Source organism: Fusarium oxysporum, chromosome 5, assembly GCF_000149955.1.
Source record: "Fusarium oxysporum f. sp. lycopersici 4287 chromosome 5, whole genome shotgun sequence".
Taxonomy (NCBI): Eukaryota; Fungi; Ascomycota; class Sordariomycetes; order Hypocreales; family Nectriaceae; genus Fusarium; species Fusarium oxysporum.
This window is the reverse complement of record NC_030990.1, coordinates 1561336-1576113: the sequence shown is the minus strand read 5'-3', so window position 1 is coordinate 1576113 and position 14778 is coordinate 1561336. Positions and strand designations below refer to the sequence as shown.

At 49.1% G+C, this 14778-nt stretch overlaps 4 protein-coding genes across 10 annotated transcripts; 1 reads left to right on the top strand and 3 right to left on the bottom strand.

The window, feature by feature from the left end:
- Positions 1-568: 568 nt before the first annotated feature.
- On the top strand, positions 569-3846 carry FOXG_01628 (vacuolar protein sorting-associated protein 1). 2 transcript variants are annotated; one of them, XM_018378537.1, is made up of 6 exons: positions 569-1017; positions 1073-1207; positions 1266-2652; positions 2707-2968; positions 3023-3107; positions 3160-3846. In XM_018378537.1, the coding sequence occupies exons 1-6, from the start codon at positions 965-967 to the stop codon at positions 3326-3328; spliced, it is 2091 nt and encodes a 696-aa protein (XP_018234475.1). In that variant the 5' UTR covers positions 569-964; the 3' UTR covers positions 3329-3846. The 2 variants fall into 2 exon arrangements, with proteins under 2 accessions (XP_018234475.1, XP_018234476.1); XM_018378538.1 differs by having other exon boundaries at positions 1266-2968.
- FOXG_01627 (alpha-methylacyl-CoA racemase) lies at positions 3087-5390 on the bottom strand. Of its 2 annotated transcripts, XM_018378536.1 has the most exons (3): positions 5304-5390; positions 5112-5204; positions 3087-5054 (listed from the first exon to the last, which is right to left on the bottom strand). In XM_018378536.1, the coding sequence occupies exons 2-3, from the start codon at positions 5170-5172 to the stop codon at positions 3913-3915; spliced, it is 1203 nt and encodes a 400-aa protein (XP_018234474.1). In that variant the 5' UTR covers positions 5173-5204; positions 5304-5390; the 3' UTR covers positions 3087-3912. The 2 variants fall into 2 exon arrangements, with proteins under 2 accessions (XP_018234474.1, XP_018234473.1); XM_018378535.1 differs by having other exon boundaries at positions 5112-5326.
- Positions 5391-5608: 218 nt separating this feature from the next.
- Positions 5609-8076, bottom strand: FOXG_01626 (NADP-specific glutamate dehydrogenase). 3 transcript variants are annotated; one of them, XM_018378532.1, is made up of 3 exons: positions 7616-8076; positions 7284-7559; positions 5609-7185 (listed from the first exon to the last, which is right to left on the bottom strand). In XM_018378532.1, the coding sequence occupies exons 1-3, from the start codon at positions 7674-7676 to the stop codon at positions 6152-6154; spliced, it is 1371 nt and encodes a 456-aa protein (XP_018234470.1). In that variant the 5' UTR covers positions 7677-8076; the 3' UTR covers positions 5609-6151. The 3 variants fall into 3 exon arrangements, with proteins under 3 accessions (XP_018234470.1, XP_018234471.1, XP_018234472.1); XM_018378533.1 differs by having other exon boundaries at positions 7284-8076; XM_018378534.1 differs by having other exon boundaries at positions 5609-7559.
- A 2338-nt stretch (positions 8077-10414) lies between these two features.
- Positions 10415-14704, bottom strand: FOXG_01625 (DNA polymerase delta subunit 1). Of its 3 annotated transcripts, XM_018378530.1 has the most exons (4): positions 13730-14704; positions 11869-13682; positions 11125-11759; positions 10505-11071 (listed from the first exon to the last, which is right to left on the bottom strand). In XM_018378530.1, exons 1-4 carry the CDS (start codon positions 14486-14488, stop codon positions 11037-11039), a joined length of 3243 nt encoding a protein of 1080 aa, XP_018234468.1. In that variant the 5' UTR covers positions 14489-14704; the 3' UTR covers positions 10505-11036. The 3 variants fall into 3 exon arrangements, with proteins under 3 accessions (XP_018234467.1, XP_018234469.1, XP_018234468.1); XM_018378529.1 differs by having other exon boundaries at positions 10415-11759; XM_018378531.1 differs by having other exon boundaries at positions 10415-13682.
- Between the last annotated feature and the right edge of the window lie 74 nt (positions 14705-14778).

Genomic DNA, 14778 nt, shown 5'->3' with positions numbered 1-14778 from the left:
TCTTTTTCTTTTCAAAATAACAAATTAGAATGAAGGCATGGCTAACTGGATTTTTATCGTCGCTTGAAGTTGGCATCGAAAGATCCAACAAGAACTGACCATATGAACAAGGGTCTAATAGTACAAGTGTCCTTGAATTACCGTATTGAAACCTGTAAAGCGCCAACGAAATATGATGACAAAACAAATGAACCGCTCCTGGGTTTGATTGAATAGAATCAGATACATGTTTAATCCAAAGTCCATTTTGGGTCGCTTTTTGAATATACCTTGATAGGTGAGATGAATAGGTACCTCAGGTTCGAACATCTATATCGAGGCCTCCAGCCAGGAGAAGCTACCGACTGATGAAGCCATGTTGTGACAGTATCGCCATGGCTTCTCTTAGATATGCCGCCTAAAGGAAGGCAACCATTTTTATCTTTGGGGACCATCACAAGCTGACGTGTTCATCAGGCTACAGAGTTCTTAGCTTCCATGTTGGCCAGAATGATATTCAGGGCCGTCACGTGCAATACAATTGATGGGAACGCTAAGCCTTTGGACCAGTTATGTAAGGCAATAAAATCTGAGATTGGGCATTCCTGCGCCACTGTGTGGCACAATGTAAGGACGTAATGCGGCGCGCAATTCTTAGTGCCATTAGGCTCGTGAACTCGCTGTCGTCCTGCGAGTTCCCTCCTTTATTCTAGCAACACCACCCATTTCTCATATACAACGAGCTTCCACCCCCGAACGCTGTTCATTCTCGCGACTTGTACGGGTGAAAATCTTACAGACCAACCAGGGCTGCTGTGGTGCCTTTTTCCAAACTTGCGCAACGTTTCCTGCTATCTTTTGCCTCGACCGCTTTCCGGAAGTTAAATAAACCAATAACCCTCCTCCCCCACCCATCGTTTTCAACCCGCTCGACTTTACGCATCGTTCAAGCGTACACAGTTTCAAGCTGGAAGAATCAACGAACATGAGCGGCACCCTTGCTTCACAGGGCGGCATTTCGGATCCCGCCCTGATCCAGTTAGTCACGATGTCAATCCTCCAACTCTACCCTGCCTCTAACTTCCATTGATAGACTTGTCAATAAGCTTCAGGATGTTTTCGCGACTGTCGGTGTTAACAACCCTATCGACTTGCCTCAGATCGCCGTGGTGGGAAGCCAGTCAAGTGGAAAGAGTTCAGTTTTGGAGAATATTGTCGGTCGAGACTTGTGAGTTTGCTGCATACCGCCTACGTTGGGTCGCCATGAGACTGACCGCCCCTCTTAGCCTGCCCCGAGGCTCTGGTATTGTAACCCGACGTCCCCTCGTTCTTCAACTCATCAACCGCCCGGCACAGAGCAATGGAGTCAAGGCCGATGAGGTTGATACCACCAACGACAAGCAGGCCAATGCCGATGAGTGGGGAGAGTTCCTTCATGCCCCTGGGCAGAAGTTCTACGACTTCTCCAAGATTCGAGACGAGATCTCTCGAGAAACAGAAGCCAAGGTTGGACGAAATGCCGGCATCTCCCCCGCTCCCATCAACCTTCGTATCTACTCTCCCAACGTCCTCACTCTGACCCTGGTCGATTTGCCCGGACTTACCAAGGTCCCAGTCGGAGACCAGCCCCGCGATATCGAACGACAGATCCGGGAGATGGTTCTTAAACATATTGGCAAGTCCAACGCCATCATACTTGCAGTCACTGCCGCCAACCAAGATTTGGCCAACTCGGACGGTCTCAAGCTGGCACGAGAGGTTGACCCTGAAGGTCAAAGGACGATCGGAGTCTTAACCAAGGTTGATCTGATGGATGAGGGAACCGATGTCATCGATATTCTGTCGAACCGTGTCATTCCTCTTCGACTGGGCTACGTCCCCGTTGTGAATCGAGGCCAACGAGATATTGATAATCGAAAGGCCATCAACCAGGCGCTCGAGGCTGAGAAGAACTTTTTCGAAAACCATAAGGCTTACCGAAACAAGAGCTCATACTGTGGAACTCCTTATCTCGCGCGCAAACTTAACCTTATTCTCATGATGCACATCAAACAGACCCTACCTGACATCAAGGCCCGCATCAGTAGTTCTCTTCAAAAGTACTCAGCTGAGCTGGAAAGTCTCGGCCCCTCTATGCTCGGCAACAGCGCCAACATCGTTCTCAATATCATCACCGAGTTCACCAATGAGTGGCGCACAGTTCTGGATGGTAACAACACTGAGCTGTCCAGCACTGAGCTTTCGGGAGGTGCTCGTATCAGCTTTGTCTTCCACGAGCTTTACTCAAACGGTGTCAAGGCCATTGACCCATTTGATGTCGTCAAGGATGTCGACATCCGTACCATCCTCTATAACTCTTCTGGCTCTTCTCCAGCACTATTTGTTGGTACTACCGCTTTCGAACTGATTGTGAAGCAGCAGATCAAGCGATTGGAAGACCCCAGCTTGAAGTGTGTTTCTCTCGTATACGATGAACTTGTTCGAATTCTGTCACAGCTTCTCGCCAAGCAGCTTTACCGCCGATACCCTCAACTGAAGGAAAAGATGCATGGCGTAGTAATTGCTTTTTTCAAGAAGGCTATGGAACCTACCAACAAGCTTGTCAGAGATTTGGTGGCTATGGAGTCATGCTACGTCAACACAGGCCACCCCGACTTTTTGAACGGTCACCGAGTAAGCTGATTCGATCCTGGGCTTACTTGAAATGGCACTAAACTGATATCTCAGGCAATGGCGATGGTGAATGAGCGATATAACCCCAGCAAGCCTGTTCAGGTTGACCCCAAGACTGGCAAGCCACTCGCATCAACCCCCCGGGCTGCAAGCCCGACAGTCCCCGATCCTGATAGCGCCGGTAACTCGGGCTTCTTTGGCAGTTTCTTCGCGGCCAAGAACAAGAAAAAGGCCGCCGCTATGGAAGCTCCTCCACCCACTCTCAAGGCTTCTGGTACTCTGTCAGAACGCGAGAACATTGAGGTAGAGGTTATCAGTACGTACAGATGAAGGGTTTGGCTTTTATGACATAATACTAATGATTGTACAGAGCTCCTCATCTCCTCTTACTATAACATCGTCAAGCGAACCATGATTGACATGGTCCCCAAGGCTGTCATGCTGAATCTTGTGCAGTAAGTGTTTCGCAGCCAGAGATTCCCTCAAGTCGCCTAACATCAGCTATAGGTTTACCAAGGACGAAATGCAACGAGAGCTATTGGAGAACATGTACCGAACCGACACATTGGACGACCTTCTGAAAGAGAGTGACTTCACAATCCGACGGAGAAAGGAGTGCCAGCAGATGGTTGAGTCTCTCTCGAAGGCTAGTGAGATCGTCAGTCAAGTGCAGTGATGTGGTGATGGACGAAGACTCATATCATAACTTCCCCACTCAGCGTCAGGGTCAGACTGAGCCCATCTGCAGCTTCTCTACCTACGAACCAAATGCCCCAGGGGGATCACTACCCAGCAGTCGTCTCCCGGTCCCCTTCTCATGACGTCCTGAGCATCACTTTATTTATTTTTTTCGATACCACACTTTTCAGGAGGAGGCCTAGAGTAGACTGCTTAATGACTTACATTGGGATGCATGGCTTGGCCCTTGCGTACGACAGAGTTTGCAGGCGTGGTTTCGTCTTGGGGTGCTGTTAAGGAAGCGGGAGTAAATGGTGGTAATGTGTTGGCTGGACAGCTAAGCTTTCCCCGACTTCATGCCTGGCTTACGCTGTCTACCAAGCATACTTGATAGTTCTCAGTATATTGTGTAGAAAGGTCCTGTTATAGGTAGAATATATAATCATTGCCCTTCTGAGTGTGCATCCAACGCAACTCTCTCTTTTTGGTGCCTCTGTCCTAACACAAGTTATCTAGTCTTTCTACCAGTGGCCTGCGCCAATAGCGGCTTGGATAGGACACGACGCTCATACTTAGTACATGTCACAGCTTGGAAAGCTCCTTGAGCACAAACCCTCCCCGCTCCAGTACATACTCGGTTCCGTTCTCCCATCCCAACCATTTCCTCAAGACTTCCTCCCCCCCTGCTCCAGGCTTCAGCAGACTCGCTCTATAGCCATCTCCGGGTACACCTGGGCCTTGTCCAAACCGAGCTGGGTCTGCATGCCCTACGCCCTCTTTCACGGCAAGACACGGCGTCTCCCGCAAGGTCACCGCTGGTCTCTGGTCACCTTCCCGCTTGGGATCATTCTCTAGTTCGCTATACTCCAGCACTGGGGTGCAGCACGCATCTGTACCATCGAAGACTAGTTCCCACTGGGCACGAGTCTTGCTTCGAAACCTATCTGTCATTAAATGCCGAAGCTCGGGCCAGCGACCTCTGTTGAGCTGATCATCTTCCCATCCTTGACCAGCAAGGTCGAGCCCACTTAGAAGAGCGGCAAAGAATTTCGGTTCAAGAGCCCCGACGGCGACATATTTGCCATCCGATGTCTCGTAAGTGTCGTAAAAGGGAGCACCGCCATCGAGCAAATTGTTTCCTCGGCCACTGTTGCCCATTATCGTCTTGAGCGCCATTCGAGGGAAAGTGGTCAGATATGAGCTTCCATCTACCATGTTTGCCTCGACAACTTGTCCGCGGCCAGAAGATTGTCTTGAGATGATGGCCATCAAGATACCTTCAAATAGCATTGCTCCCCCACCAGCGAAGTCAGCCAGGATGTTCCACGGCGGATGTGGCTTCTCGTCATCTCTGCCCAGCATTCCCAGTGTACCTGAAACGGCAAGATAGTTAATGTCGTGACCTGCCATGAGTGCGTACTTTCCATCACGACGGAACCCAGTCATGCGGCCATATATCAGCCTTGGGTTAAGACGGCACAGCTCATCCGGACCCAGAGACAGTTTCTCAAGTACGCCTGGACGAAAAGGGTCAATGAGGACATCGGCCTCAGCAACGAGGCGCCTTATAAGCGCAACACCCCGCTCTGATTTGAGATCCACGGATATGGAGGATTTATGCCGGGCTAGCATGTCTTCTGTAGGAGCAGATGTGTCGGGTCGAGCACGGTCTATGCGGAGAACCGAGGCACCTGCGTCAGCGAGCAACATGCCAGCATAAGGTCCTTCAAGGAAAATCGGTTTATCAACTTTGCTCTTTCATTTGTCTTTGGTGTACTCACCAGGAGCAAGACCAGCGAATTCTAGCACCTTGATGCCAGTCAAAGGAGGATGCTGCAACATGGTGGGCGATGTCGAAGGTATGATGAGATTAACTATGCCGCAAATCTGTGTCAACATACGCTGCTTAGAAGAGGTCAAACCAAGTCCTTCGGCTGCATCAAGTAAGTTTAAAAGAATAATATCTGACTTACAACTAGAACGAAGGAGATATAAGATCCAATGCCTACCTACCTACGTACCTAAGTACCAACTAAGGTAACACTTCCCCGCGGTACCACTATCAATCAACCGAGGTTCCACAAGGAAGCAACCAGGAACCATAAATTTACCCAGACTAGGTAACGCCCCATCCGTCTATCCCAGATCCTTGGCTACTAATGTTACATGCCGAAGTGGAGACGGCTATGAATGAACTTCGCTGGAGATACTTGAGGGCTTGGATCGAATTGAAGCGGCAGCATACGTGACCAAAGAAGAATTTGCCAAATTGAATCACATCACCTCTTCGCCGGATTGGGCCCTTGAAACTATATCATTGAGTGAGGTAGCTTAGGTCTTCCCCAGTCTTAAAGAGCGAGGCAGAATAATGATACCAAGTGATTTGACAATGGCCAAAGTTTGAACCATTTGAAAGAATCAAGCTTCTTCTCATGTACGGTAGATATAATTAAGTTAACCAAGAACATATGTCAGAGCGCTCTCATTGACTTTGAATCAAAAGTGTTGTGTTTCATTCTTCGTTCTACCGGGCTAAAAAGGAGAAAAGGAAATAGGTGAAAAAAACTATACAAGATCCAGGCCCACGTCTATCGTGAAGAAAAACAAAAGTCATCCCCTTCTTGAAACCCCGCCAACGCCCAACAGTATGCATGCCCTGATAGTAGCCAAGAATAAAACTCCGTTCTTTGCAGAAATAGGTCGACATTGGGCAAGATAATCGTGATGAGAAGATCAGGTAGCCTTGATGTGAGCCCAGCTCGGGTATTGCGGTCTTCCTGATCGATCTCTTATCTCGCTCCAGACTTCCTTAAATGTCCATTTAGAACCAATCACCCTGGTCGTGCATGGCCTCGGCGACCTTGATGAAGCCGGCGATGTTGCTACCAGCGATCAAGCTGGGAAGCTCACCCTCCTTGGCCTCGACGTACTTCTGAGCAGTCTCAAGACCAGCGACAAAGGCGTCCTTCATGATGGCCTTCAGGCGGTCATCAACCTCCTTCTCAGTCCACTGGATACGCTGGCTGTTCTGAGCCATCTCAAGGCCAGAAACAGCGACACCGCCACAGTTGGAGGCCTTGCCGGGGGCGTACCAGAGAGCCTCAGCACCCTTCTCCTTGCGGTGAGCCTCGAAGACATCAATAGCCTCAGCAGTGCAACCCATGTTGGAACCCTCAGCGACGATGAAGGCGCCAGCATCAACGAGAGCCTGGGCCTCCTCCTTGCTAACCTCGTTCTGAGTAGCACTGGGGAGGGCAATGTCGACCTTACCAACATGGACCCAAGGGCGGGCACCCTCAATCCATGTGAACTGTCCATCGTGCTCGAAAGTGGTCAGGGCTTGGTGCTTGATCTTGAGGGCAGCAATGTTATGAATCTGCTCGGGTGTGAAGGAAGAACCCTCCTTGGCGACGAGAGCACCCTTGGAGTCGGAAAGAGAGACGACAGAGCCACCAAGCTCGATGATTTTGAGAGCAGCGTATTGGGCGACATTTCCGGAGCCGGAGAGAGCGACACGCTTGCCCTCGAAGGTGCCACGGTTGGCGTGCTTGAGCATGTACTCGACATAGTAGACGAGACCGTAACCAGTAGCCTCAGGTCGGATCAAGCTACCACCCCATGAAAGACCCTTTCCAGTGAGGACACCCTCCCAACGGTTGCGGAGCTTGCGGTAGGCGCCGAAGAGGTAACCGATCTCTCGGCCACCGACACCAATATCACCAGCAGGAACATCAGTCTCGCCACCAATGTGCTTGGACAGCTCGGTCATGAAAGCCTGGCAAAATCGTCGAATCTCAGCATCAGACTTGCCCTTGGGGTCGAAGTCGGCACCACCCTTGCCACCACCCATGTTGACTAGAACAATGTTAGCGAGTCTGATTCCTTCAACTGTGCTAATTCCATCGCCCCGCAATATGCAGGGACCAGATAAGCGCGGCGATGAGGTCACTTACGGCCAGTCAGGGCGTTCTTGAAGATTTGCTCGAAACCAAGGAACTTGAGAATAGACAGGTTGACGCTGGGGTGGAATCGAAGGCCACCCTTGTAGGGGCCAAGGGCAGAGTTGAACTGGACGCGATAACCGCGGTTGACCTGGAGGTTACCCTTGTCGTCGTTCCAGACGACACGGAACTGAATGACACGCTCAGGAATGGCGGCCACAGCAAGGGCAGTACGATACTCGGGGTGCTCGTTGAAGAGAGAGCTGTTCTCGAGGGCAGAGGCGAGCTCTGGAGATTGCAAGTCAGGGTTTATGTTCTCATTGATGTACATATGGGTTACCTACCGCCATAAGCCTGCTCGAACTCGGGCTCTTGGGGAAGGTGAGACATGGTGTTCAGCTGCATTTGGGATGTGTATCGAAAGTGGTGATAAATAGATTCCTGCTGGGAAGAAGATTGCGAAGAGATTCGATACACTTTTCGAGACGTGTGAGTGTGAGATAAGGAGGGAGGGAAACCGTCTCGAAGGTGACGGGAGGCGAGATTTATATGGTTATCGAGGGCTGCGAAAGAATGGCAAGAGATGGTCGCTTGGCTCGCTCCATCACTCTTTCCGTCATGGCATCGAGGTCCGCGTCCGCATCCGATACAAGACCGACGCCAGGACGGGATACATGAGCGCAGCGCAGCGCAGTGTGGCACGGCACGGCACAAACATGCGACGATTGCAAAGTACCTTGTCTTCCGTGTTCAGAGATAAAGGACGGGAGCCAGAAAAAAGCTCACTCGATAGGCAATCGCGTTGCCATTATCCCATCTAATCGAGTGACAAGACACACCCTAATCTCTGTCGTTCCCGATAAACCCCAGTCTAGCGTTGCACCCCACATCGACATCGACAAGGAGCCTCATCACACACCCCTGGGGGGGGTTTCCATTTTTTCAATGCAATGCTGTCTGGGTCTGGAGTTTGTGGTCTTGCAAGTTGAAGAATTTGTATGCGGTAGCCATAGACGAAACACATACTATCGCCACACGCTTTTCGTTTTCGTTTTCATCTACCATTTGAGGTAATTGAAAGATTCAACTAACCGCACGAGATTGATGCCTCAGCAACTTACATGTGAGAGTACTAATCTATTAGCACTACACCAGGGTCTTCACAGCTGCCGTGAGCTCCTCCGTACAAACTCCGTTTCTTCCCCACCATCTGGCCAATGGATCTCAGGCTCTCATATGTCGCGCGCATACGGGTACCTTATTAGCCTCCCATTCTCATGGGCACCACCATCAACCTCCGATATTCGCTCGTTCGCTTCGGCAATGTAGGTCCTGGCTGCCGTCGTACCATGCCCTCTGTAGTAAAGATCAAAGATGCCATGTTTTCAGCCATTCATTATTCATGATACGGTTCTTATTAGCCAACGCCCATTATTCCAATCCATTATCAGATCCTCTCCATTCGCTCTATACAGCACTTCACCTCCACGCTTGCCACCGTCGCTCTTAGACTTACGTGGTGGGGGTACTGTAAATTGCCTGCACATCTTATCTTGGCTTGTGTGAAATCATCATCGACGTTAATCCGTTCATCAATGCCTTTATTAATCACTTGTAATTCCTGCTCAGCGCCAAACTGAGCTGGCCTGACTTGTCGCACTACTCCCAGTATATCCCCAGGTAAGCATGGACATTCTCAGCTAACAAATAACCCCACACGAGATATAATCACGGTAGGTCCCTTGCTGAATCCCACGCTCGAAGGACGACTCCAGGATATTTTTGAGCGGTGATCTGTGTGTCTATCGGAATGAGAAAAGTGCCTCATCCCCAAGCCCGCCACACTGCTAACCTAAATCTTAACATTAAAGTCCTGTGTCGTGTGTGTGTGTGTGTGTGTGTGTAGATGCATCAGCCAGGTTCCAGGGACTTTAGCCTGACCAAGCGCGTCAAATCAAACAATCCATTACCAATTCCCAAGCCAAACTTCTTCTTTATATCTAGAAAAGGAAATATCCTTTGCCTTCTGTCGAATCAGCGATAACTCAAAATGCGGGAATAGCTCATACCGTTGCATCTTACCCTTGTCCCGTCACCGGCGTCTTCCTCCGACCCAGCGAACTTGGAAATACAGCATGCGCCGGGAAGATTATCCTTGTTCACTTCCAGGTTACTTCAATCATCTTGTTCAATTATTCTCAGTGATATTCGCGGTGGCCCCATTGACGCGCAGCACATATCGACACTCCCCGGACCCTGAACTGCAACTGTTAGTCTCTAATTATCAAGACATTCTTATTGGCCGCCTTGTCATCTTGTTTGAAGAATGAATTGACATCAACTCTTCCTCCGACCAATGGCGCTCTTGATCAACCATGTCGGAAAAAGATCTATCAAACCACAACACAAGCAGCCCCAGACCATCATATGTTGCCGAAATCCTTTCCGAACGAATACTGGCCCGCTACAATTCATTCAGTGGCGGGGATACTAGGATAGAGTAATCTGGGGGAGCCTGTCCTGTCACAGCATTCTCCTAATTCATCAGTACAGCGCCTGTCAAATTGTCAGAGCATGTCTCCCCGGACCGATTAGAAGACTTTAGCTTCCGTTTCATCCCTCGCCATGCTTTTGACCGAGACTACCTCGCTCCCGACAACAACAAATTTTGTTCTTGATCGTGAATGTTTAGCCGTCCGCCGTTTACGGAACTGGTAGATCCATCCGGACATACATGTCCATGAGGAAGTCTAAGGCCAAATGCTTCGGGTGCCCTCCGAAAACTACAAGGAATAGTCAAAATTCCCGGGCTTCATCGCCGAACCACTGGACATCGGCCATAGCCCGAGGATTAAGCACTGGCCACATTCATCATGAATCTGTTCCCTCATGAATTGCCCCCAACTTCCAGCTCATCATGACTTATGATAACCCCCCTTCAGGCTTAAGCACCCCTCATTACCCTTGGACTATCCTATGATTCCGACATGTTCCGCGGCCTCCTCTTCTTTCCGATCATTACTTGTCTCTAAGTTTCACCATTGCCAAAATTATTATTCACCACTGTCGGTCTGCCTACGGTCAGGGTTTATCCCGCGGAGAAGCTCCCAGTGAACCTCGATCTCCTTCGGTAAGGCTAAACGCTCAGTAGCCCGAAACACACGATTTAATAAATATCATGCCATTTGTGTATGTCTTCTTTCTCACCGTTATAGAGACAGAAACACTTAGGCTTAGGCTATTCTACTGCTTCCAACTCATGCACTGTGACTAAAATTTCCCAATATTTCCTCGATACCATTGCTACGTTGCCTTTGAACACTCCATCCTGTTTTGTAGTAACACTTGGTCATTGCTGTTTGTAAGGGAAATTAAAGGCTCAAACGCCTTAATGTCCAATGCCGTGTACTTTATTCTGTCTTAAGTATATGCAGTGATATCTGCGGCAACGTTGAACCCGCGGCCCCAACCCCCAAAACGCCTTACATACATAATACGACTACAAACAATCCCAAACTCGTGCCTGCGCCTATACATACAATATGTCTTAGCCTAGCCGTGATTTTATAGTAGCATCTCTTCCATTACGGCTCAGCATGACTCTCCACATCTTCCCAACCGCACCCAGAGATGCTTTGGTTCCCTCTCCAGTGATTCAAGAAACATAAAAGACAATAAAAATGACGAGGTGACAACTGCGAATGTTGAATAGGTGTAGATGCCTGGAGAAACAACCCTCCCAGCTCTCACCACATAGCAGCCTGATCAGCGTCGAATCGTGAAAGCTCGCGGCCAGCATCCTCAAGATCCTTTTTAGCTTTCATGCGCATGTAAAAGATGGGGCAATCTTTACTACTGCAGATAACCTCGCAGTGCATGCTGCCCTGACAGCGCTGGCACTGGGTCCATAATCGCCCGAAGCGCACCTCCAAGTCTGACACGCGATCAAGCGTCTTCTTGTAAAGCTCACCAACGCGAGGTGCGCAATTAGAGCACACCGCCCCCTGTGACTCTTCTTTCCCTGTCAGAGGTTTCTTGCAGCCCATGCATGTTTGTGTCTTCTTGGCAAACTTCATGAGACCTCCAACAGTGGGAGCTGCAACAGAGATGGTACGGGTATGATCTCCTGTAAGTAGAGAGCGCGCCTTGGTCTCACCGAGAATCGGCTCAAAGATACGGCCGAGTGGCTTAGCTAGTTGATTGTCCAGGTAGTACCGCGTATCTATCGGCACGTTGTGCTCAAGCACGTAAATGGGGTCCTCCGACTTCTCGAAGTTTTTGGCGCCAGCTGGGCCTCGGACCATGACGTAGGCCACTCGGTCACCGAGTCCCGGTGCCGAGCCTGCATCTCGCTTCTTCATGCGTTGCGCCAGCTCGACGTGCGCTTGCTTTGCGGCATAATCGTCCTTTGTAAGGGCTTTTGTGATGACCAATTTCGACATGTCGACCTTATTTTGCAGCAGATCGGCAATCGTCTCTTTGACGTATCTAGAAAATTTACCATTAGCATTCCGTTTTCTCCCCGCACTGCCTGATGAGGTCTGATAACCTCAAAGAAAGAAAGAAATACTGAAGCATCATTTGAGAAAGAACTTACTCTTGGGCACCTTGAACATCTTGGTCAATCAAGATCATTCGCAAGACTTTTTCAATGACCGTCTGGACCAACAAACAGTTGTCACGTCGCACCGTCTCAATACCCTTTGTGTCCATCTTGTCATACTTCTCTGGTTTAGTCCAGTAGAGACCAGCATATCGCTTTTTGTTGATCAGCAGATATGGGAAGTACACTTTTTCGAACTCGAGTTTGATGGGTTTAACGAATTTCTCCGATACGTATTTCGAAGCTTCCTCACCAAGCTTCATAGCTTCCTGTAGGTCTTTGGTACCAAACTTAATCATGACGGAATCAGTATCGCCGTAAATGACCTGAGCGTCGTGAGAGTATCCGTTTGCTATGTTGTAACGGTTTTCCACCTCTTCCTTGGTCTTCTCAATCATCTTTCGGCCAAAACTTGTTGTACTACTAGCAATTTCGAGACATGGGAGTTTGCCTGTTGTAGCACCAGTCAAACCGTACACACTGTTCGCGCTGATTTTCAGAGCCAGCTGTCGACCATTCAACACAGCCTTCTTGAAGGGATCTGTCTCAACCGCCAACTCACGCTTGGCCTGTTTACGGGCCGCGAGAAGTTCCTCAAGAATTTGTGCCAACAAGCCCTTCCGTTGCTTGATTGTTACAAAAGTGTCTCCATTGGGCGTGACAATGTAATCCTCGTCTTTCTTGAGATTGAAAGCTTCAATCGCCTTCTTACTGACCAGAGTAGTATAGCAAAGGTTATGAGCTTGCATAATACTAGGGTATAGAGAGGCGAAATCCAATGTGGCGATTGGAACATCGTAGTAACCTCGGGTTGGCTCAATGACTGTAGCTCCTTCATACTGTTCATCAGAAGCCTCTGACTTGAGGTTGGGAATGACAAGTTTCTGTTCTAGTGCTTTTCGAAACAACTGACTGATGAACTTGACTTGCTGACCTCGAGACAATAAGAAGTTGAATGGCACTCCTGTGACTCTTGCCATTTCAGTATAGTTTTCCAAACAAGAGAGTTTATCCATTAGCCTTTGCGGGAGGTAGGCGTCTTTCAGACAGTATAGCGCCAGGCGTCTTCGAGACTCGGGTGTGCCATTGAAAAGTTCTGTGATCATTGTATGATGGACATCCTCCTTCTGCTCGCCAAGGAAATTGGCACTCACAGAGTTCAGGGTATAGCTTCTGAGGTGATGATCACGCTGGATCAGTTGGAGAAGATCCAATTGTAATCGACCGTTGGTGTTTGTAGCTTTGGTATCTCGGTTGCCCATCTGTTTGCTGGAGAAATTCGTTTCCTTGGCTTTGGATTGCATGCTAGGGATTCGAGTCCAGTATTCGAAACCAGATACCTTGAGATGTTTCGCTCGGTCTAGCAAATATGGGAAATCGAAATTGGAAATATTGTAGCCGGTGATGATATCAGGGTCCGCGCGTATAAGGAACTTTTGCCAGTCACTCAGCATTTTCTCCTCCTTTTCATACTCAAGAATCTGAGTTGCTACAATTGAGCTCGTCTCTTGCAAACAGAACACATTTCTGATGAATGGCTTCTTTTCTCCATATTGTGTAACAATATTTGCGATCTGGATGACGGGATCGTGGTTTGCTTCCGGAAAGATACCCTTACGGCCGGCACACTCGATATCGAAAGACAGAATACGTAACGGTGCCATCTTTGACCATTCACCGACGGGTTCGTGTGCTACAAGATCGAGGTAGCTAACTTCAGCTTCGATTTGACAGTTGGATTGGCGAACATGATCGGGGATGATTTTATAAGCCTTAGCGGGAGCTTCAACCCACGACATTCCTCGGACCTGGACGAGTATTAGATCATATAGCTATCATGTCGCATTGCTCATACCTTGCAGTCAACCATGAAACGCAGTAGATATTGTAGGTTGTCAAAAGTTTGAATTTCGCCATCATTCCTCCACATGCCTTTCCAGTTTGCATTGCCACTTTGAATCGTTGTTCGGACTTTGTTGATGAATTTGGGATCTGTCACAGTAACCTTCAGGTACGGTTTCGATTGGTTCCCTTGAAATCCGTAAATGTTCTCTCTCATAGCAAAGGCGACTGAGTGGATGGTCGGTTGATGTTGAGCGACTTGAGTCTCTAGGTATGCCTTGAAAGCTGCACAGTCTTGTGGTTGGAAGTTGACAGGTGCGGGAACGTATAGATAATGCTTGAAGTCAGTAACATGCAGCATGACTGAGTTTCCTGCTTCATTAACACCAAACAGCTTGACAGTGGCCCGCCCACCGTGCAATGTACCCTCCTCGGCTTCAATAGACTGGAAGCAGAGGCTGTCACGCTCCGGTACGAAGTCAACTACCGGCGGTCTATCCCATGCCTGGTCCTTCTCGGTGTTGTTACGTTTGCGGTCCGACAAGTCCTGGCTGAGCTTTTCGAGGACTTCAGATTCAAAAGCACTCTTGGGCTGAGTGGATGTCATTTTGGATCGATGGTCATGCTGAGAGCTGGGAGCCCGGGCGGCAGCAGGTGATGACGGTATTGCATCTACTTTGCGCTTCTTCGTTGAGGAGGGAGACGATGTAATGTTCTGGCGAGTGTGACTCTCGCCCAGAACTCGTTTCTGAGGAAGAACTGCACTGGCCATGGTGACTGAGGATGGCGAATGCTAGACACGAAGAAAGAACAAGGCAACGTAGGGAGAAAAAAAGAAAAGCAAACTGTTATGCGATCACGTATTCATCCACAGTAAGGAGAGTGAAGAGTGTTTGACGACGTCTTTGGTGGATTATGATTGTTGACACTAAACGGTTGGAGGGGAGACTCTAACAGGGGAGATTTCTGATGGGTTTGACGACACGACTTTAATTGATACCGACCGCGTAGCGCGACTCAAGCGTGACGTGACTGGCCCCACTTACTCGCACTATCTCGCTT